General features: G+C 37.6%; 1 protein-coding gene across 13 annotated transcripts in view; it reads left to right on the top strand.

Moving 5' to 3' along the window:
- Nucleotides 1-21,787, top strand: part of itpr1b (inositol 1,4,5-trisphosphate receptor, type 1b) — a 113,474-nt gene that overhangs the window by 45,447 nt on the left and 46,240 nt on the right. For 7 of the 13 annotated variants that reach the window (XM_036211786.1, XM_036211785.1, XM_024270616.2 and 4 more), the window contains 5 exons: nt 1,097-1,132; nt 5,589-5,624; nt 7,875-7,922; nt 8,403-8,532; nt 10,995-11,179. In XM_036211786.1, coding sequence (XP_036067679.1) covers nt 1,097-1,132; nt 5,589-5,624; nt 7,875-7,922; nt 8,403-8,532; nt 10,995-11,179 — 435 coding nt within the window. The remainder of the gene's footprint in view (nt 1-1,096; nt 1,133-5,588; nt 5,625-7,874; nt 7,923-8,402; nt 8,533-10,994; nt 11,180-21,787) is intronic. The other 6 variants (XM_024270623.2, XM_024270622.2, XM_024270621.2 and 3 more) reach the window with 2 other exon arrangements.

Here is a 21,787-nt window from a genome sequence, read left to right as displayed (position 1 = left end):
TGTTTCTAACATTTGAATTGTTGCTAACTCTGGGTATTTCTTACAGCACTTTTTTCCAGGTTTTTTGCATGTTCTCCCGGTCTATTTTAAGTTATTATTATTTTTTAACTATTCAAGTAAATCAATGTATTTACTTATTCAAGAGCAGTGGGGAGCTAGGAATTGTTATTATTGCCTTTATTTAACCAGACAGAAGATCAGATGAGATCAAGATCTCATTTGCAACCTGGCAAACAGGTAACAACACAGGTCATCATGAAGTGACAACCAAATGAATTAAAAGGGCAGAGCCAAAAAAGAAGAAAATAGAAATAAAAAGTTACAAGCAAAAGTAAATCCTAAAAATATAACATTTGTAAAGAGAGCAATAAATTTAGGAACATAAACATTGTTTATAGGACTGTAGTTTCATTTTCAGAATAGTAAAAACGCATTTATGGAAATCGAGTCATGTTTTATTTAGATATGGCTCTGGGTTTGTAAAACTAACAATCAATAATCTATTTTTCATTACATAAACTTCATTTTACCCATTTGTTTTACATTTTTCCCATTGGACTTTCCAGAATAGACCTAACAACATGGATTAAATGACACATTTATAACCATTGCTTCGTTGAGGGGTTAAATCAAACACTCTTTAGGAAGAAATTACATTAAAACACTCAGCAGGTATCGACTCCTCTAAGTCTGTCATTTACGTCATATTCTTCAATTTTTCCCTTTTGGGATTCTTTCTAAATACTCGTGGATTACCTCTTGCATTCACGCTGCTGTGATTCACATCAAGATTCACTTGCAAGTAACAGAGGCCCTCATTTTCAGAAAGAGCAGGGTTCTGTTAATCTATCACACATGTTCAGTTGAAGCAGACTTTCCATGAAACAAACTAAAACAGCCGGTTTGCAAGTATGCCCCTCCATCACCTGTGGGTAAATTCTGGAAAATGGTAAAACTTGTAAATACAATTACCTTGTACAGTTTTACTAACTTACTTTATGCTTTTGGTCTGAGACGGCGTCACGTTTGTGAAGGGAGCTTGAGCTCACTAACAGGCTCTACTAACTCTCTGCCTCCTATACTTCTTCTCTTGCAGCTGATTACCTTTGATGATGAGATGGATGTGGCTGAGGTTGATCATTTTACTTACTCTTGTGCTGTCCATGTGATATGCCTCCTGCTAACAATATAGACATAGTTGTGCTTCAAGTAGACTTCTATGAAGCGCTGCAATTCCATCCGTGATCCGTGTCAGCAGCTTGACCCATTCCTTCTCGCTGCCGCATTCACACGCCGTTAGGAGCCGCTTTAGCTCCTCATTCAAAATGTAGCTAATATTTCTAACTCAATCTAACTCCATGTGCTCATCCACCCTGCTTTTACATGTCTATGTAGTAGCTTTTAGTTGTGGATCAATACACTTGCACTGTAAGAGTTGTGATTATGAAACCGTGAAAGAATGGAGCTTTCTAGACCTTTCTGATGACACCAGTGTTTTAAAAGTGTCTGCAGATCCAGATGTCTAACCTTATTTTCTTTGACACTTCATATTCTAATTTGTTAGTCTGTTCTTTAGCTTGTTGGGTTTTTTATTTATTTATTTTTTTGTTCAAATTTTTCTCCAAAAGGAAGTTATGTTGAAAAATTTGTTTGCTTTTAAGCCTTATTTGGTAGCTATTTCAGCTTGATTTTCTTAATAAATGATCAGAAAAATATCACAAGATGGTGTTAAAAACACAATTTTATTCAGAGCCGGTCTTAATATTTTTTCCATCCAGTTGTTGTAAATACAAACAAGTGGAACCTTTAACATTTTATGTGTTACATTCACAAAAACAGAGCAAATTTGAGAGTTGCATTTATTTTTAGGACATTGATGAAAAATCCTCCAGACAAAAAATCTTTCAAGAAAAATGCAACATAATTTTTCTACTTATAGATTAAAGCCTTCCTGACAGTTATTACAATCTCTTGATTGCAGTTGTTGCTGCTAAGCTGGTCAAAACAAGTTACAAGGTTGAAAGGAGTTATTTTTTCCCTTTTTTTAAGGTATTTTTTCTTGTTTTATTTATTTCAATAGTCAGAGAAGTTTGAACAGATTTTGTTTTACATTTAATAAAATTATTGTCTATGAGGAGTTTTCTCTTAACTCAGATGACAGAAATAATTCAATGTGTTTTAGAGTTAGTTATAGAAATAGCCTGCATTTATAACCTTTTTTTCAAAGTCCTCTTGCATGTTTATAATAGGCATTTGTTCAGTTTTTTTGCTTTTCTGACTCAATTAAGCTGAGTGTGTTTACTTTACCTGACATAAAACAGACCACAGAAGTGATTTATCACCTTTTACAGGACTATTTCTAACAGTCCTGACCTGTGGAGTTTACAGAATAGGCTAAAACTTGTCTCCTTTTCATGTTTTTAGAGGTGAATCAGAGGAGTTAGGGGAAGTTGCTACACAAAAAGCACGTTTGTGCTTTTGCTCTTGACTGAGTTTATAGGGCTAAAGCTACGTGTATGTTTATTTTTTGAGAATTAACAAGCAGTTTCATACATTTTCAAAATCTGTTGTTTTATAGAATATTGATTTTAGTGTTTTAAAGTTTTAAGATGCAAGTTTTAGTGATTGTCCAGCTATAATAATTCCTGTGTTTTGAATGTTTATGACGTTTTATCCTTGTTCCAGTGAGGCCTTCACATTAGAATTGGGTCAGCATCTTCTATGTTGAAAGTACAGAGAGAAATGATCAAGAGTTTTCAGATGAACAGTTAGCAGTTTGTTGACATTTCCAACCTTTATACATGCTTCCTTTGAAATTGCTTGTCTGATTAAAACTGAAAGTGTGTGTTCTGTCAAAGTGGGAAAATATGTTCAAGCAGGGGAAACAAAAAAGACTGCAATGACTAAAAAAATGATTGTTAATCAGGAGTGTGGTGAGAAAGGAAAGTGAACAAAGATTCTGGGTGAGGAAATGGAGGAATTGTTGGAAAGGGTCTTTCCAGAGCTGCTGGCAGTATCGTGCTTCCACTTTCTCTGTTGTGTGTCTGTCTTGTTGTCCCTCCTTTTCCTCCCTCCTTATTCTAGCCGTTTAGCAGCCAAGCTGCGGAAATCCCCGACTTCCACAAAAATGAGTCTGTTTGCACACAGCAGCACTTTGTTTCATCAACCAGCAGCATTCTAAGAATGTGCCTGAGCACATGCTCTGTGGCTCACATAGGACCAACACGTCTGATGCAAACATGAGCTTTTCAGTCCAGCAGCGAACATAACCTAACATCTGCTGTGTGACTTCAGGATTTAGCCTGAATAAAATACAGTTAGAGACAGAATCAGACAAAAATCACCCAAAAAATGAGTGCATGTGCCACTGCTGTCTTGCTGCTACACGCCCAGTCCTGTCTGCTGGATTTTACTGTAACCAGTGCAGCTGATGAACGTGCCAAATGAAGCAGAATGACTTTTCACCCAGTGGCATTTCCTTCTGCCACAGAAACTTGATAACATGCAAATTAGAGTAATACCCCGACCTGACTAGCCTTCAAGGTTAGCCATCAGGCCACTGTCATGTCTTGAACAATGGCTGTCTTTGTTTTTGTCTTGTCTGTGTGAAAGGCCAGAGATCTCATTTCTGAGCATGAAGTGCCAAAAAATAATAGAAGAGATTCTGGGTGTTCCTAAATGTTTGTAAGGCTCCATAAATTCAAAAGAAAATATTAGATTCACAGTTTTTTATTTTTTTATTCAGTTACTACTTTCATGCATAGCATGGGATGGCCTCAGTTGTCTTCCCCGAGACTCCAGCCTGCAGTGTTTGCTCTTTTTCAACAGGGGGTGCTCCAGACTTTTATCACCCACATGCATGGGCTGGTGGTGAATCCCTAACTCAATGCTCCAGCCAGCTCTCAGGAAGCAGTTACATAATAAGCGAACCCACACCCGCACACAAGGTTTTTCTGGGACTTGAAACTCCACACCGATGTGACGCTGGTGGTAACTGGCATAAAAAGTGAAGCGGACTCATCTTTCCAGAGGATGCACTTTGATTTTTGACAGCGTAGGGGCAAGAGGGCTTGACTGTAGGTGATGAAGAGGCTCTTTGGCCAATAGAATGCTTGTCAATGACTTTATAGCACCTTAAATTTCATTTTTAATTTCTGATATCCCTTTTTATCCCATTGATTGATTTTTTTTTTTTTTGGTTGGTGGAAATGTTTTAGGGTCAAAGATCTAATTTCTTAAATTTCTTTATCGACCCACTGATCATCTTTTGAGCTATTTTAAATCATTCCCAGTGGTCATTTAATAATGATTATGTCATTTAAACCAAAAGAATCTGTCTCTTTCTTGGACTTGTTTCAGCAGAGGCAGTATAGTTTCTTAGAAATTTGCCTCTGACTTTTGGGTGGGACCATTGGGGTGGAACAGTTAGATTTTGAGATGCGACAGGTGCCAACATTACTTTCAAACCCTTGTTGTCTTGGCTGGGATTGTGTTAGTTGTTTAAATATTTTTATTACCTTAAAAGTAAAATAGATGATGCCTGTAAAGCATTTTATTTTTTTTGAAACAATTATAGATAACCTGCAAATATGCTGGTGAACCTTCTCAAAAGTTAGAATGGCTGACGTTTCAGCTGATGCGTCGAGATGGTTCTGTGAAAATCAGAGCGTTGACTTTAAAGAAGGCTTTGCTTTGGGAAATCCCTGCACAGTTGCACAATTAATAAGCACCATGACTATATTTTGTATGGAAACATATGCCTATGTAGGCTTGTGCATTTGTTTTTCCATACTTACAGCCCCCTCTGCAGTGAGGGTCAATGTTAGAAAATTTTGCGACATCCTTTTTATAAAAGATAACATTTCTCTTATAAATGTAGATGTAACTGTAAACTTGATTAATAAATTTTAGTTTGATTATTTAATTATTTAACGTAGAATTGGTTAGTTTCAGTGAAATGATTTTTCCATCATTTCCGTTCATAAGTAAAAACAAAAGTATCAACGTAATGACTGTTTCGTATGAGGGGGCGCGTTGTATACGACTGTACGCATCCAGAAGTTGATGTGTAGGAACCAGTTGGTTTTGCATAAAGATAAAAATAATACCGCTGTTTGCTTTTGTAGTGCAGCAGCACACATGAATGCTTGTGTTGGTGCTCATTCGTGCGCAACTTTTGTGCTTTTTAAAACTATTAACGCAGTGTCGTGCTTGGGATGAGCAGAAACAAGTTGTGGCAAAAAGCAAAATCGCAATAAATAAAACTGAAAGCACATCATGATACTGCAAAGTAATCTGACTGTTTTGAGCTGCAAAGCTTATTTTTAACAGAAGAAAGCTTTTGCTTTCATGCTGCAACAGGTTAATGCTCCTTATCCCTGCTGTTATCAAGCAAGTCCTATGAAAACTACTAATGTAAGTCTGCTTTCCCTCCACCAGCCGTCGTCAAAATTTCCCACACCATTAATGCGGCAGAAAGAAATGGGTTGATAAGAAAGTTTGATGATTTTGATTGGGCGTGTTTTAGCTTGGAGGAAAAGCAAACGCATACTAACCTTGACTAACACCGCCCTCTTATCTCCAATCAGCTGGCACCTCCACCCGAGCCTGAAGTCCCTGCAGAGGTGTGTTTAAGGCCCATTAAGATGGGCCAGTGCTGATCAGAGACTGTACATCCCATCATAGTCAGTGTGAACACCAGTGATCCATCTCCATACGTGTTCTCCTGTGATTCATCCCGTGGTTGAACAGTGATGCCTCCGTGGAACCTGTGTTATTCTGTCTTATCTGCAGTTTCCTGAAGTCTAGTTCAGGCTTGTCCAAAGTCTGGCCCATTGACCAAATGTGGCACACAATAAATTTAATTTAGGCTCCTGTCATAAAATCCATAATATTTAGGACTTTCTAAGAGCTGTGTGTACTATTTCCTGATTGTAATTGGCAAAATTACTCTATGCTGTAAACTGGTGGCAACAACTTACTACTTGACTACTCGACGTTCAAAGCCTTGAGGCCCAAACTAGAAAAACTGATTAATTTGTTTTGTGATCAAAACCACAATGGCCTCTACTTCTGAATGAAGTTATATTATTTTCCTGTTCATGTCATTTAAATTTAGAAGTTTGAGCTTTTAAGCTACGGTCACATATCCCAAAATGCCACAGCCCAGTAACCTAAATGAAAGTTTTAAGCATATTCGGCAGGTGCTCAGGTGGTGACATTTGTCATTGGGAGGCCGCAGTTGTATTTTTACACACCTCGCGATGGCAACTGATTTTTTTAAAAAGTTGGAATTAAATGGCGGCCAGATGATTTCTTGACATCGGTCAGTGATACCCTAGGCCCATTTGGAGGTCACATTTTGGCAGTCCAGTGTCAGGCGGGTGGTAGGAAGCCAGCAGCGCAATAATTGACTCCTACCACCCTCCGCTCCCATACCACTGCCACCATATGGTTTCTAACAATCGACATGGGCCGGGAGCCCGGCGATGACCAGACGTCAATCTGGCGATACAGGTCAGCATAGGTCCAAATGAGACGATGCTCATCATGGCACTGATAGCACCACAGCGACTCCAAGACCTGCATATTGACAAATCACGGTTGATACTGAGAAGAATAACGAAGCAGACAGAACATTTTGCTTTATTGGGAGGCATGTTGTCTAAAATGTGTAACTGTAAATTGACAAGACTATAATTTGTGCTCAAAATCTTAGTTGCAAATGACCCTCTTTTTATATACCCTTGGGCTACCGGGCAGTTGGTGGCACTTGATATGGATAGCAGCCTGGCCGGCGATCTGGCTGCTACCACTCAGCTGTCTCCTGAATTTAACGGCCACTTGACTTTGACATGTGTATTCATGACCATGTAAACAATTTCTTGTTTAGAGATCGGACGGCGACAGCCAATTTTAAAGATTCTGTCAATGCCTCTACGTCGCGTGGTGGCAGTTGTGACCGTAGCATAAATAGTCAATAATATTTCATGTGAACCTAGATTTAAAGGTATTTCTGGTCATCAAATCAGAAATTTACATTCACTTTTGCAAAAATTTATTTAATTTTATCTATGTGTAAAAAGGAAAAGTATTCCTTGCAAAAATAATGTCATTAAGAAGTTTGCATTTAATGTTATTATAAGGGATCATAGAATGCAGGCCGAATGCTTGGCCCTCACACATTTTCCCCTCATAAAATCTGGCCCTCTTTTCAAAACGTTTGGACACCCCTGGTCTGGATCATTTATTGTACTCCCACCAACCCTCCCATCGCCGCCTATCCATTTATTCCAACTCTTTGGTTTTTGAACTCCAGTATACAGCTGAGTAAAAGTTGTGGGCGGAGTTTGTGGATCACAACTCCATTATGCAACCGGGACCCCACACAATGTTTGTTTTCAATACCCTTCTGGCAGCTTGGTAGTCTCCTCTGTAAACATGTCCCTGGGTCTTGTTATTGTGGCCAAAGATAATATGAGGGACAGCTAAGTGCAGAGCTGAATTTTTCTTCACTCTGTTCCTTCTGTCTCTGTTTGGAAGTCAAACATAAAACACTACTTTTGTCACGTTTTACATTGGAAAAGGTTCTTGTTTTTTGTAGAGTGTCAGTCCTCCCTGTGCACACTGCCTTGCATGTCTTTACCCAACCTCACATCTTCCCTGACACAACCACTTCCCTTTTAACTGCATGATCGATTTTGCAGTTTCCTGCATGCTTGACAAGAAACTAATTTGCACTGTTTTAAAATCTCATTTTGTTCTCCAATTCTTTTGTTTGTTTTTTTTGTTTTGTTTTGTTTTGTACCCTCACTGCACCCGAAAAAAATATTTTTTTATTTATTTGGATGCTTTCTGCTAACATCACCTGTCAGGAGCTTGATCCCAACCAGCCACTGAAGCAAGTGGAGGATCAAAAGAGGGTAGGTAAACAGCAGGAGGTTTGCTGCCCGAGGCCTCCATCCTCCTGATGGTTGATGAATGCCGTCTTCACAGTCACGCTGCTTTCACAGCATGGTGCTCCCTCACCCCGCCCCCTATCAGTTTAATTAATTAACAGTTTTATTAAAGGAGGCAACATTTTACCTTTGGTTCTTCAACACTTTTTAAATATCACGTCTTATTTAGTTTATGCTCACCCACTTGAAGTTTTTGGAATACTCTTGTTAATATAATAAAACAATAAAAAAATGTAAATAATGGTAATTTACATCAAGAAAATTAATCATTTCCTTTTCTATTTACTCTTTCATGACTTCTTTCATAGTTTATTGGTGTTAAACTGTTTCGTTGGGTGTATTTTGCTCACAAGTCCCTGTTAGTAATGCTATGTTGGTACATTATGTTTGAAAGTAAACTTATTTTTTTATGACAGACAGAATAACAGGCACTTCTTCTAATAGGGTGAGGCTCTGCGACAGATTTTGGTCAACCGCTATTATGGAAATGTCAAAGCTGGCCCAAGAAGAGAAAGCCTCACAGCGTTCAGCAACGGTCCGCTTGCTCCTGGGGCGCAAGGAAAATCCCCCACAGGTACGTTTAACACAGACATGAAATGTTTGTGTTTAGTACTTTCAATGTTTAAAAAAAACTATTTATTAATAGCTTCACTAGCATCAGGAACACACGGTTTGAAAAAGAGCAATAAAATGAAATGATCAAACCTTACAGCTTTGTTTGAGTGCTGAAAAATGCAGTTTGGTTAAGATTAAAGTGTCACATTTATATGTAACTCTTTTTCTAACTTGGATTATAAATACAAATGGAAAACTTGTCTCATCTTGTAAGCGTGGAGGTGTTAAAGATTTTTGTTATGTATTTTTTCAAGTTGCAAAGCTTTTTTTAACCATAATTGCTGATTCCTGATATGACTTTGCAGAGAGACTTCAATTTAATTGAAGTAAATATTAAGGATGTAGCTTTTATAGATATCTTATTTTTAATTATTTTAGTTTTAAACTTGTTCTGAAAGTCGAAATCTGGTGGTCATTGACCTTAGCTCCATCCACCACCTTTCAAATTCATACAAACAGTGAGAGGAGGAAAATATTTTAAAACCTTAGATATTGGGAATGACCTACATTGTTTACACAGTCCAATAGGTTGAACAAATTGTAAATAATGATTTGTATCTTAAAACTCAACAACTAAAAAAATGTTAACCTGGATTTATTTTTTCTCAATGAATTTAATGAACACTTTTAGCTTTCCCCTGTCTAGTTCAATTCAAGTATAAATAGAAAAACATAGTTTGTACAGGCAACTGCACAACAGTTCAACGCTTCAATGTCTTAACTCTGATTGGTAAACTTCACTTCTCACATGTTACTATACTAAAATAATATGGGAAATAGAAAAAAAAATATTTCAAAACTGTTTGCTAGTACAGCAGGAATATTTGGTTTTAGAATATGGTGTAATGTGGTAATAGCAATATCTGTGTTTCAGTGGATGCGAGAGGTATTATTTATTGTTCATTATGTTTCAAATGTCATTCCTCCACCTTTACAGTCCTCCAAATTCATCGAGTTTAGGGACTTTGCAGCCAGCAGATTTTGTAAAGATCTCCAGCGTCTTGCCATAAAAATTAATAGTATCTAAAAAAAGGTCTCTGACTGCATTGGGAAAACTAACAAGTAACTTTTGACAAAAAAGTTTCATGAAAATGGAAAATTTAGAAATATTTTCTTGGAAGGACACTGAATTGGTAATGCACAAATGTCTCTCAAGTCTTTTGAAAGTTTGGCTAAAAATCTAAAGTTAAACATTTTAATTTAGCTAAATTACCCACAAACTCCTATTTTAAGGCACTACTTTAAGAAAAAATACTATAGTTTTTCAAAAATAGAAAACACATAATATTTAGTTTACACTTGTCTTTTTAATTTTTTCATATTTGGTCCATGAATCAAAGATGTAGAACTTTCATAAAAAACAGTATAATTATTGATACACATAAATATAAGATGTTCAACTACAGTGCTTCTAAACTGTGAAAAAAAAAAAAAAAGATGTCACGCTCAGCCATGATCCTTCTCTCCTTCGAGACCGTGCTGCTTCTCTCCTTGGCATTACGCGGTCGGGTTGTTGCCAGGCGACCAGCGTTCCAAGCCCCATCTAGAAAGGGGCATGTTGTTGACTCAGTTGCTCGCCCAGCCAGAGATGGCTCTGATGGGTGCCGTTATGTCACCAGCTCTTCATTGACTGGCTGCAGGAGTTGGCAGCTGCGGGCGGAATTAAAGTACCTTTGTGGATTAAACACACGTGTGAAGTAGCAGCGCCTGAATGACATGTGTTACGCTGATCTCTTCTGCATCCAAATACATCATGTTAACTTTGGTGTCGCATCTATTCAAAGTGTTGAATAGGAAGGAATCAATTAAAGTCCCACTTTGATCATCTTTTGATAATATTGTTAAAATTAGGATTTTTAATTATGGTTTTGCTGTTTTTAGCCAAAATGTAAAAAAAACAAAAAAAATCTGTCATTCTCTAGGACAGATTCTGCAGAGCAGCAGTAGTTCATTAGGAATTTACCTCTGAATTGTGGGCGGGACTATTGGTGCAGAGTAACCAACAGTCCCGCACAAATGGGCGATGCGGACTTCCTGTCATCCATTTGTCTACAAGCTCTCCCGTTAGCTTACAGCCCCTCACAACCCCAACCGAACATTACCAGTGCAAAAAAAAAATTGCGAGTCTAGAGCCAGATCTCAACTTTGATGAGGAAAACAAAGGCATACATGGATATATTTTGTATGCAAGTGGATGCATCAGAATGGAGAGCAGCAAGAAACTTTTAGTTTGGCGTTTAATTTTCTACTCCACGAATAGGCTATTTTTCCGCATTATAAATGATACAGGTACCGCGATATATATCACCAAATCGATTTAACCAACTCTAATTCTAACTTTTGGGGGAACACACACTGTTATGTAATCTGGTATCTGAATGTGTCAACATTAATTGGAATGTGATTGTTTTCCGACATTAGTTGTCAGCTCCGGGGTTGGAGGTCGAGGGGATCTGAGTTTGGCTGAAGTTCAGTGCCACCTGGACAAAGAAGGAGCCTCCGATCTGGTCATTGACCTCATCATGAACGCCACTAGCGATCGCATCTTCCAGGAGAGCATCTTGTTGGCCATCGCTCTTTTGGAGGGCGGAAACACGGTCATCCAGGTACGCTGATGTCCACAAACCTTTCTGCTTTCGTTTGGGTGTGTGAACTTTGAATTGCCTGCAGTTAAGTGTGAGACAGTCAGCCGGCAGATGACGCTGTGCTCGTGTCTTACTGTGTCATCTTACTTGTATTTTGTTCATCAACTAGAATTTTAACAGATGAGTGTAAAAATTATACCAAGATGTTTGCTCTCTTAAAACTGTGAAAAACCCAAAAGGCAAAGATGGAGGAATAGTGATCTGAAAGGATAAACTGCCACGTTTATCCCTAAACTCCCCACAGCTATAGCCAGAGGTTGTCAAGGCAACAGTGACTCTTTCAAACGTTAGAGTTAGCTTAGGGTGGAGAGCGTCTGTTTGTTACTGAATCATGTAATCCTGGCAGTGTGTATCTGCTCAAGTGCGTGCAGGTTCTCATGTGTCTGTTTGCATCATCAGCTGTGAATCAAATGATTCTGGCTTTTTGATTTTGGTTAATTTGTTAGCCCTCTTGCATAAACGAGAGCGTTGCATAATCTGTTCATATTTGCATATTATTGTTACCTGACAAGACCTGACTTCCTAATGTGTACACAAGTGTTCTCACATGACTCCTGTTGCATAAGCCGGTCGAGTGACGCCCAGAGCCGGAGGCATGCCGACTATCTTACTGGTATCTTAACTGGGTCATTCTTTGCTGCTGGAAAGAGGGCAGTAAAAAGGCACGGCCCAAAGGCCTCAGGAAAGTTCTAGTAAACTTAAGTCATAAATCTTTCCTGTAGCTCTCCTAAAAAACTCTTATCTGATGCGCTGACTGCAAAAGATATATGCTTCTTCTGCCTGCATTGTGGTCTTTGAAATTCAGCAGAATGATTTGGGCGGAGGTTGAAACGATAGCCCGGAGCTCACATTCTGGGTGCAGCAAGTTTGTTTTTGTCACTGCAAAGTTGTTGTTTTTTTATGAGACCAGCACTAGTTTGCATGCTTTTGCTGGATCAGACTAGAGGTGTTGTTTGTGAAGCTCTTATTAAATGCCAGATGGAAACAACCCAAAAAATGATTTGCATTTACTGTAAAGTATTCTGTGACACCTGTTGTTTGAATTCACTTCAATTTAAAATTATCTAAAAATAACTAAATAGATTAAGCTAATAAAAACTAAGAAAAAAATATCATCAATTTATGACTTTTCTTTTCAAAAACTTTCGATATGAAAACAGATTAAAAAATGTTCTTACTCTGACTTTTACCTTTAGTAGCCTTAATAAATTATAGATTAAAAAATGTTAATTTTAGGTTTTTCGCTGTTTGGGAGCTAAATGCCTTTAGCTATGGATTTAAATAAAAACAGGAGCTCTGAAACTTTCAAAAATTAACCGTAACTGTATTTTCTGGAGTAGCCTATACGTTGCACCGGATTATAAGTCTCAGGAGCAAAAAATGTTTAATCAAGAAGAAGAAAGCCATGTATACGTCACTCTGAAGTATATGTCGCACTTTTGGGAGAAAAGTGACGTTTCAGAACAAATCCGCCAAGCGTAATGTTGCGCTCACTCCCATATCAAACTCACCTCTTTTTCGACACGCTTCAAATTCATGTCCACTGCTTCTTGAAGCAGGTCAAATTGAAAGCTCAGTGCTTGTCCACAAATGTTTTCATAAACTAGACGCGCATGTCACGTGTGGGAACAGCTACCATCAAGTTTTTTGCCTCATCACTACTTGGAAGCATTGACTGTTAATCTTATTTATAATGCACAGAAGACACAGATGATATCAAGTTTATTTATTTTAAAAAGTTCTATTAAATCATGTTATCATGCCTTCTTCATTAGATCTTTCAGTCTTTTCTTTTTCTTATAGCTATCGTGTGCATATTCTATACTGCAGGAGCTGTGTCTAAATGACGAAACTTTTACCTGTTCTTCCATCTCTCTTGCCCAGTTTGATAACTTTCTGTTCTGTTAATAATAATAATAAAAATGTTTCGATGCAAATAAGAAGAATATCAAAGTTTAAGAGAAAAATAGTCAGACTCTCCATGTTTTTTTTTTTTTTTTGAATGACACCTCTTCTTCTTCTGGGACCGTCAGATTGACACACATATACATTTCCCTCTGGAGGTATTTAGCAGAAACAACTGCGAAAGAGTAACCGTTATTAGTTGGAAAATAACAAATGCATGAGCCTATTTATAAAATAAATGGCTCATAGTTTAAACCCTGGCTAAACTATGAAAAAAACTGTGATTTATATTCCTAAAAATACGGTACATTATTAAGCTTTTACTTAAGCTTTTATCTTAGAATTTTTCCCCTTTTAGATGTCTTACCAGATCTTCAAGAAATCAGGAAATGGTTAAGTGCATCATTGGTTTTTAGCTTGTGTTATTACAGTTGCTCTTTACAGTAACTTTAATGATTGTAAAAAATGTTGGTTAGCGATTTTAGCATGTTAGCTAGTTCTTTAAATTTCACTTTAGCTTTTTTATAACTTTTTTTTTTTAATTGAGCCTCATTTTAGTTGTCTAATTCACTTTGATAAATAAATCATAACTTTTAACTTCAAGGATGTAACATTTTTCGGTTTTATTTTATCTGTCCTACTTTTTCTGAGCCTTCTATTGCATGTGGTGCATTATTTAATATTCCTTGTTTATCAATCTTTTTTTTAGGTAAAACTGCTGAAAAAAAGTTGTGTTACAGTCATTAGGTGTTAAAAAAAATATAAATTGATTTTTTTTTCTAGACCCACTTCAAGCCTACATGGATGGACTTGTGTTTAAATTCTTTATTATTGTTAAACATGATTAGTTTTTCTCCTATTGTCATTTGAGATGAAAATATATAGTGCAAAAAAGAAAATTAACATGAATCAGTAGAGTTATAATTTTTAGCATTTAGTTTAGCATTCTATAATCAGACTCTTGCAGGTTTTACTTTCTTCCTGAATGATCGGAATGTGTGGCACACCTGATAAGATCACGTTTTATAAAGTCCTGCTAAGAAGCTGGGAATTCACTATATTTTTTTTTTACATTTCTTTTAATTTTTGAGGTTTAAAGTATCGCATGTTTAATAAATCTTCTTGTCGATTTGATGATATGTTTATCTAATTTGAAGGCACATTTTCAGACTTTTTTATTGCTTTATTTGTGCAACCTTCGATTTAAGAGGGATTCTACTTTATGTTTTACACGACTGTATCACCAGATGCATCACATTTTCCTGTCTTGCACAACAGCTGGTTGCATGCCCTGCTTTGAGGACAGAGAGGTTCTTGTTGTCAAAATGAAAAACAGCTCAAAAACATGCCCGGATTTCTGCGAGAAGTCAGCTTGTTTGTTTTTTCAGGGTAATCCAGAGTTGTAACCCAGCCAACATCATTTCTGGGAAAAAGAAGAAGATTGAAAACTCTCCTGGACTCAGTTTTAATTCAGTCTTGGCTCTGAGATTCCTGCTAGCTGGTCTTGATATGGCAGGAGTTTTGGGACACTGGGACTTTGCTTGAAGAAACATGAGTCATAGTCTTTTCAGGTCGCTTCTTTCTTCAAACATTCTCATCTGATTACCGAATCAAAGGTTTCATTTTGACACGACTTGATGTATGACAGATATTGAGACTCTGGGGCATTGGATAAAGACTCTTTTACAAGTACTTAGTTCAATTTGTACTTTCTGCCTCTTTAAATGATTTGATAGAGGCTTAGTCAGACCAACCGGGTTTACAGTAAAGTGCAGATTTGCTGAGTTAAGGTTTGGCAGAGACGAAATAATCAGTGCCTTAAGGACACATGAAAGGAACTGCATTAACAGGTGGTGGATATGGCCTGTTTGCAGGTGAAAAATGGGCAAACCTGTACAGGACATCCACAAATATCAAGGTGGTAGACCGCTGTAGAGCAAAAATGTTCATTCACATTTTTTTCTATGGGTTTGCTGCAGGCGACAGGTTGTATCAAAAACTTTAACAACAAAGAAGTGTAAAGTAGATGAGATGCAGACACGTCGCACAGGTTTTTCACTTTTTCATCCCCCCCAAAATCTGTGCAAGGGAACAGTTACTTATGACTAGAGTGCGGTGTAAGGACCACATTTATGGTCATTTTATGGTCATTCACTGTCTGCTAAGCTGTCTCATGATATGTCCAATATGGCGTCCCTCTTTATGTATTTTGGGCAATGGTAACAGAGCAACGTAGCATCTCTATTGGGTCCAACCCCCTTATGGGTGCATGTGACTAAGACTTTACTAGAGTCATGAGAAGAAGTTGGCAGCAAGAAAGTGGAACTAGAAGAAAAGTGCCAACAATGTGAAGAATTTCAAAAGAGAAAATAAACTTGATTAACTGGATAAATGAGGTTATAATTTAAGACTGGAGCAGAGTTTTGGTTGAAGAGGTGCCTGAAGAAGGCCTGAAGGCACAGCAGTTGTTATACAATGAGGGAATCCAAAGTGTACTTCATTAATCTAATTTAACTTAAGTTATTCTATTTAATTGATTCAATGTTTTTTTTTTTTTGAGAGAGAAGCTTCTCATAGATATTCAGTCTTTCAATTTGTTTAAGATATTTAAAATAAAAGGATATGATGTAGTGGAGGCCTCAGTTTAAAAAAGAATTCTGCAGATGCTGTTAATAATAATGTCCATAATGTTGTAGAAAGGAAAACTATAATACCATCTTATAGAACAGTTTTTACCCCATTCCAATAAACATTTAAACATGACTAAAAATCATTTAGATTAAATCCAGATTTCTAATTAAGACTTCATAAACTGTTTGGATTTTTGTTTAAAATTAACAGTAATGTGATGTTTTCTTCTAGGCCACTTGTATCAAAGTCAAGTCATATCCAGCCTTCCAGATCATTTTATTTGTTGGTGTTAACGGCCCAATATTATCTTGCGCTTATTTCTAACCTATATAATTTTGACAAAATATTATTTTACAGAGAGTAAAATATTGACAGTTATTTATGGTTTAAGTTGATTTATTCTGGTTTAATTCATAGTAATGGTAAAAAAAAATGTTTTAAAAGTTTTAAATATTTAGTTTTTGTGTGTTCAATAAATGTTTATCCTGTTCGGCCAGCGACCTTGTGTGTTTTGGATTTTGGCCCCCTGTGCGATTGAGTTTGACACCCCTGTTTTATATATATATATATAGATATATATTCTGGTTTCACCATTTTAACACTTATTAATTTAATGTTTTTTGTTTTTTGTTTTTTTATGGCAAATGCGCTTTTATCTGGGAGCAATCTAATTTTAATATCAAGTGATGCACTTTTTATGCATCATTTATTAGTTTTAGTTGTTGATTTTGAAGCACTTTTAAAAAATGTCCTTGTTCTAGTGACACTGACAGTAAATTTCTGGCCATATATCTAAAAAATAAAGAAACATTTTGCACCTTTTTTGATCATAAAGTTGGCGTGCAAACTGTTTGTAAAGACAGCACGGATTTATCTGCGTCTTTATCAGAGACCTACATATTCTTACACATTGACCTGAAAACTCACCACTCATGGTTCAAGCATGTGTGGTATGCTGTTTGAACCACAGGCCAAAACCTTCAGGTAGTTCACTGATAAGCAGCAAATGCAGTGAGACTTGTGTGATGACTTGAGCAAGCTCGTAGCGAAGCATGCACTCCATTAAGACCAGTCTGACGACTTCTCTTTAGCACACAACCCCCAAGAGATATTCTTAGCAGCCAGAAAGGTTATTCCACAAACATTCGAAAGATGTTTGGGTTATGTAAGAGAAGCAGTACAGCATCTCTGCTCCGTCTAATGTCCCAACTCTGCTTTCGTGGCCTCAGACCCCCCCCGACTGTCACGGGCACCAACAGGTGTCCCGTGGACAGAAGCTCAATGGACTTGCTGCGGCACGCTGTTGCTCTCAGCCTCAACCGAGCATGTTTCACTGCCCCCACCTCTGCTGGGTTCAAGTTCGCTTCACGGCTGCCTCTGGGAAAAGCTTTAAAAAAGATTCTGCAAAGTGAGTTTCCAGGCATCAGCATCACCAGCATACCAGGTTTCTCTTAACCGCAGAGTCGTCCAGGAAATGTCCCTTCAAAAAAACATCTGGCGGGATTCTGTTTACTTCAGTCTGTAACAGACAGCATGGGCATGCTTGCATTTATTAAAAATAAATAAAAAACAGAAAAAAGAAGAAACTTTTTCTTCATAATTGTTGTAATTACATTTTATGGCAAAAATATATGTTTGACCATCAAAGCCATGAGTGTAATTATGGCAATACTTTCAAATGTGTAAAAAGTTTAGATTTTGTTTTTTCAACGCTCATATTTTGCTTGCATTTCCTCCAACGCTCAGATATACTTTTCTGGCAACAGTTGACTTCTTTCCAAAAACTCAGTTGTATAATGCTGTTCCTTGTTTCATCTAACAGCTTTCATGTTGAGGCCATGTTAGCTGTCAGTGGGCCAAGTTCTGCAAGCTCTCGTTTTACATGCAAACCTATTTGCATGTTTGAACTTATGCTGTTATTTGTTACAGAAAAAAATCTAATTTATATTCTCCATGTCATCCAAAACTGCTCATTTCTTGTCATCAGCCTAAATATTTTTTTTTATTTTTCTTTAGTTGAGCAAGAATAAATTATGGCAATTAATAAAAGTCTGTTTTAAATGCCTGATGCCTGCGAAACGATTTTGTTGTTGTTTTCAAAGAAACTGAAGGAGTTAGCAGTCTGTTTATTGGACAAAGCTGCCAATGCCCGCCAAGCCAGGGGTCTGCAACCACACCAAAAGAGCCATTCGGTCCAGTTTCGTGCATACCAAAACTAAGCTGCAAAGTCCCACATCATCATTTAGAAAATACACTTTATTCATGTTTTTGTGGTCATTAAACCATTCATCTATAAAATGGGGCTTTTAGATTATTTTTAACAATAATTAAATTGTTAAAGTGTTATATTTTTGGATGTTATATGGTTTGGATCTGTGTTTGAGAGAGAGGTTAGCTGCATGTAACAAAGTCACTCTGCATCTTCAGCATAGAGAGTAGTAACAAGCAAAGTGATACCAGTTTCACCACAGAACGTTCTGTGAAGGTTGAGGATTTTTCTCCTCCACCTTCTCCCGAGGCATGATCCGGATCAAAGGAAACCCTTACTTACTTACTTATGAGCCATGCTAAAGCTAACACGATAACGACTGACTGTTACAGAATCAAAGATGGGTGGGGCTTTTAAACTGGAGCTGCAGAGCGTGATGATGTGAAACTTCTAAAATGATGTGGAACTTACACCAGTTGACCTATCACAGAATTCAACTGTACTACCTTGTTTCAACCTGTAGGGGGCAGTTGTCAGGAGACCTTTGATTATAATTTCCGGAATTAAAAAGGTTTATTTGAAATATTCAAAAATTTGGCAAGGACCAACAGTTAGCACTTTTAAAGCCCCATAGAGGCCAACAGAATGATATAGTGTTTGGTTATCCTGTAAAGGAAAAGAGTCATAGTGGAGGAGTTAAAAAGACGAATTTGGCTCCGGAGTCTTGGGTTGAAGACACCTGCACCAAACTCACAACAAATAACACCTGAATAATACATGCTTTTTGATCTACCATAAATGTTTGACTGTTAATCAACTAATTCTGATGTGGTGAAAAGCGGGGTTTCATCTCAGCTTTGCACGGATATGCAACACATTACTAACGTAGAGTGTTGCATAACGGTGCAAAGCTGCTTTTGTCCGCTATAGAATCAGCTGGATTTTGTTCATTCGTTAGCACTTCACTTCAATGTAAAGTGTTGCATATGAGGCTACTTTTCTCCACTTCAGAATCCGCTGGAATTATGTTAATTGTGTAAATGGTTAAAGAGTTATGGTAATAGAAAAAGTGTTGTTAGGTACAGTGTAAAAGGGTTAATAGAAACCCTCCTAACTGATCAAGAGCTGCACCGGTGTGTTTAAACACATAGTATTGGTGTCAGTGTGGCCTCGAGCTGTTAAATGAACTTAGAAAAGGCAGTCTTCTTACCATTTACCTGTTAGTTGCTTCTAAAACTTTTAAGAATTCAAAGTGATTTTGATTTAGTTGTAGGTCTCTGTGGTGATGGCTCAAGCATAGCCATCCAATAAGCACAAAGATGACTTTGTCATTCACTCAGGTGTCAGCCTGCATGGCGACAGAAGGATTAAAAAAAAAATAGTGAGCTGCTGGTATAAACAGGCCTTACATAACAAGCCCGTGTTGATTCCAGGAGCTGGAGTGACATCCTNNNAAAAAAAAAAAAAAAAAAAAAATGGTGCAAGAGCGGACTTATCAGATCTCGACAGCTCCTGGAGGGTTTAATGATTATCTCGTTGGATGCATAAAAGGATGATCTTACCCTCTGGAGAAAACCCAAAGCTGATTGACTTACTGACACTTTCCTAAAAGAATGAATCAGACACACAAGCTAGTGTAAGGCCGGGTTATTAAAGGTGTAATAACATTCCTTTTTCTTTTACAAGTGCACAGTATTGCTTCCTAACAATGTGTCAGATTCAACTTTCTCGAAAGTCTACAGAAAACCAACAATCAATTGTTGAAGTTTTGTTGGTTCAGTTATACTTTTATTAATTTAATATTGACATATTACCCTTATGCAATGATCCATTGCTCCAGCTGATAATGACTCACCAATGCTGAAGCAAGTTGCGGTCACGACTTTGCTCAGGTCTTTCCATGCAAACTTTCTTTAAAAAATCTGATTTTTAAAGGCAACACAAAGAGGAATACTATTATATCTGCAGCCTTGAGATGCTGAAAGAATGATGAGAGATTTAACTTTATGTAGATCTATTAAAACAGAATGATATTCAACGTGAGGCCAAACACCAAATGACCTGATCTGTTTTTTATTTTTTGTAACTCATTGTTGCTTAAATTTAGTTGCAGCTATTTGCAGTTTGGTTAATAACCAACTAAAGTTGGGGACACACCGCAGACTATGAATGCAGTCCAGAATTTCAATGATTTCCTTTGGGTTTTTGACCGTGTATGACCCAGAAGCATTCACACCACTCATTTGACGCTGGTGAGAAAATGCAGTTTTTATGGCTGCCGTCATGAGATCTGTTTTTAATGTGGTAATCTTGTAAAGCTGCTGTCCTGGAGCTGTTGTTTTCTGTTTGGAGAGGTTTGCCTGATTGTATAAGTCTCCCTGTTGATCAGATCCCTATCAGTAAGTGACCCTGTCTTGACAGCATCGTGATGTTAACAGCTTGGAAAAACAAGCAGGAGGAAGAAAAAAAATTGTTGCATAAAGGGGAGGAAGAAAACAACTTAATACATTAAGTGATCTGCTTCCCTCCGGACTCGTCAGGTGATTCTCCAGATTTGCACTCAATAGGTTGCCCTGTTTGCTATCATCAAAGATCTTCCACACAGATAAGATATTGTGGTGCCGGCTGCAGCACTTGTTTGCTGTTTCACTGTTAGCATCTTTGCTTAGTAACGCAGCCAAGCTAAACTGAAATCGGGAAACTGTTTTATGTAACAGCCTTTGAATGCTGGCCTAGAATCTCCACATGCTATAACTCCTGTTAGCATCAGCCAACCCCTTTGCACTTTCTGACTCTTTCCTCGCTCTCTTCGTGCCATTCTGGCAGCCAAAAGTAGGGCAGGGTTTTCCTCTCTCCCTGTTTGTGCCTGTCCACTGCTCGCCTTCTGTGGGCTGATGTAACAGGGTTAGAGCTGAGGCGCTGTGTGCCCTCACTGTAACCACTCAGCTGATTACAGGTCTTACGTAAGGACAGATTGTTGTGAGGGAAATGGGACGGGAGCATATGAGCCTGTTGCAGAAAAACAACTGCCCCGTGCTTCCAGCAAGTTCCTAAAATATGTTCAGATATAACATTTTCTTCTTCATCTAAATTGTGCTCAGCATAAAACTTTTCAGCAAGAAGGGAAGTTTTTTATAGCAAACAAATGATCCAGTGGACATCCATGTGCACTTTTGAAGTCTGCATGTTCTGCACGTGGCTTCAGGAAGATCTGGGACTATTGAGTCCCAATTTTGAAGTGTGGTTGTGAGGCTACAAAGGTGTGTGCATGTGCATTCTTTGCCTGCAAGCTAATCCTAGATCCTTTGTGTGTGTTTGCTGTTGCTCATGCCTTTGTAAAGTGCTCAGCATTGTCCTCACGATGCCAGAAACGTGTCGCGAGTCAGCGGTCAGAGAACACAAAAGGATCTAATCAGCTGACTGCTGAGAAGTCGGAGAATGTTTTTTTCACCCTGCAAGAGAGGTGTTTCTGTCGGTTCTTCAAACTGAACCTCTGACCCCCAGTAATCCATCAAAGAGAAGAAGATAAGCCAAGAGATACAAAAAAGGGGATGCATTAATTAATTATTTACTATTAACTTCATTAGGTGTGATTAGTCACTCCAAACATGAAATCAGTTACCTGCTGAAGGCAGAAATTGTAAAAAAAAAAAAAAAAAAGTCAAAGTAGTATGAATTAAATTACTTAAAGACCCACTCCAATGAAAATTGTGTTTTCGACATGTTTAAAAATAAATAAAATATTTAAGATTTAAGATTAAAATAGCATTTCTGCGTATGTCTTTATTCAAATCGTGATGGATCAAACCTGGGGTTTGAAAAAG

Source organism: Oryzias melastigma, linkage group LG5 (assembly GCF_002922805.2).
Source record: "Oryzias melastigma strain HK-1 linkage group LG5, ASM292280v2, whole genome shotgun sequence".
In the NCBI taxonomy this organism is placed as follows: Eukaryota; Metazoa; Chordata; class Actinopteri; order Beloniformes; family Adrianichthyidae; genus Oryzias; species Oryzias melastigma.
Note: the sequence above shows the minus strand (reverse complement) of the source record. Positions and strands in the feature narration are given on the sequence as shown.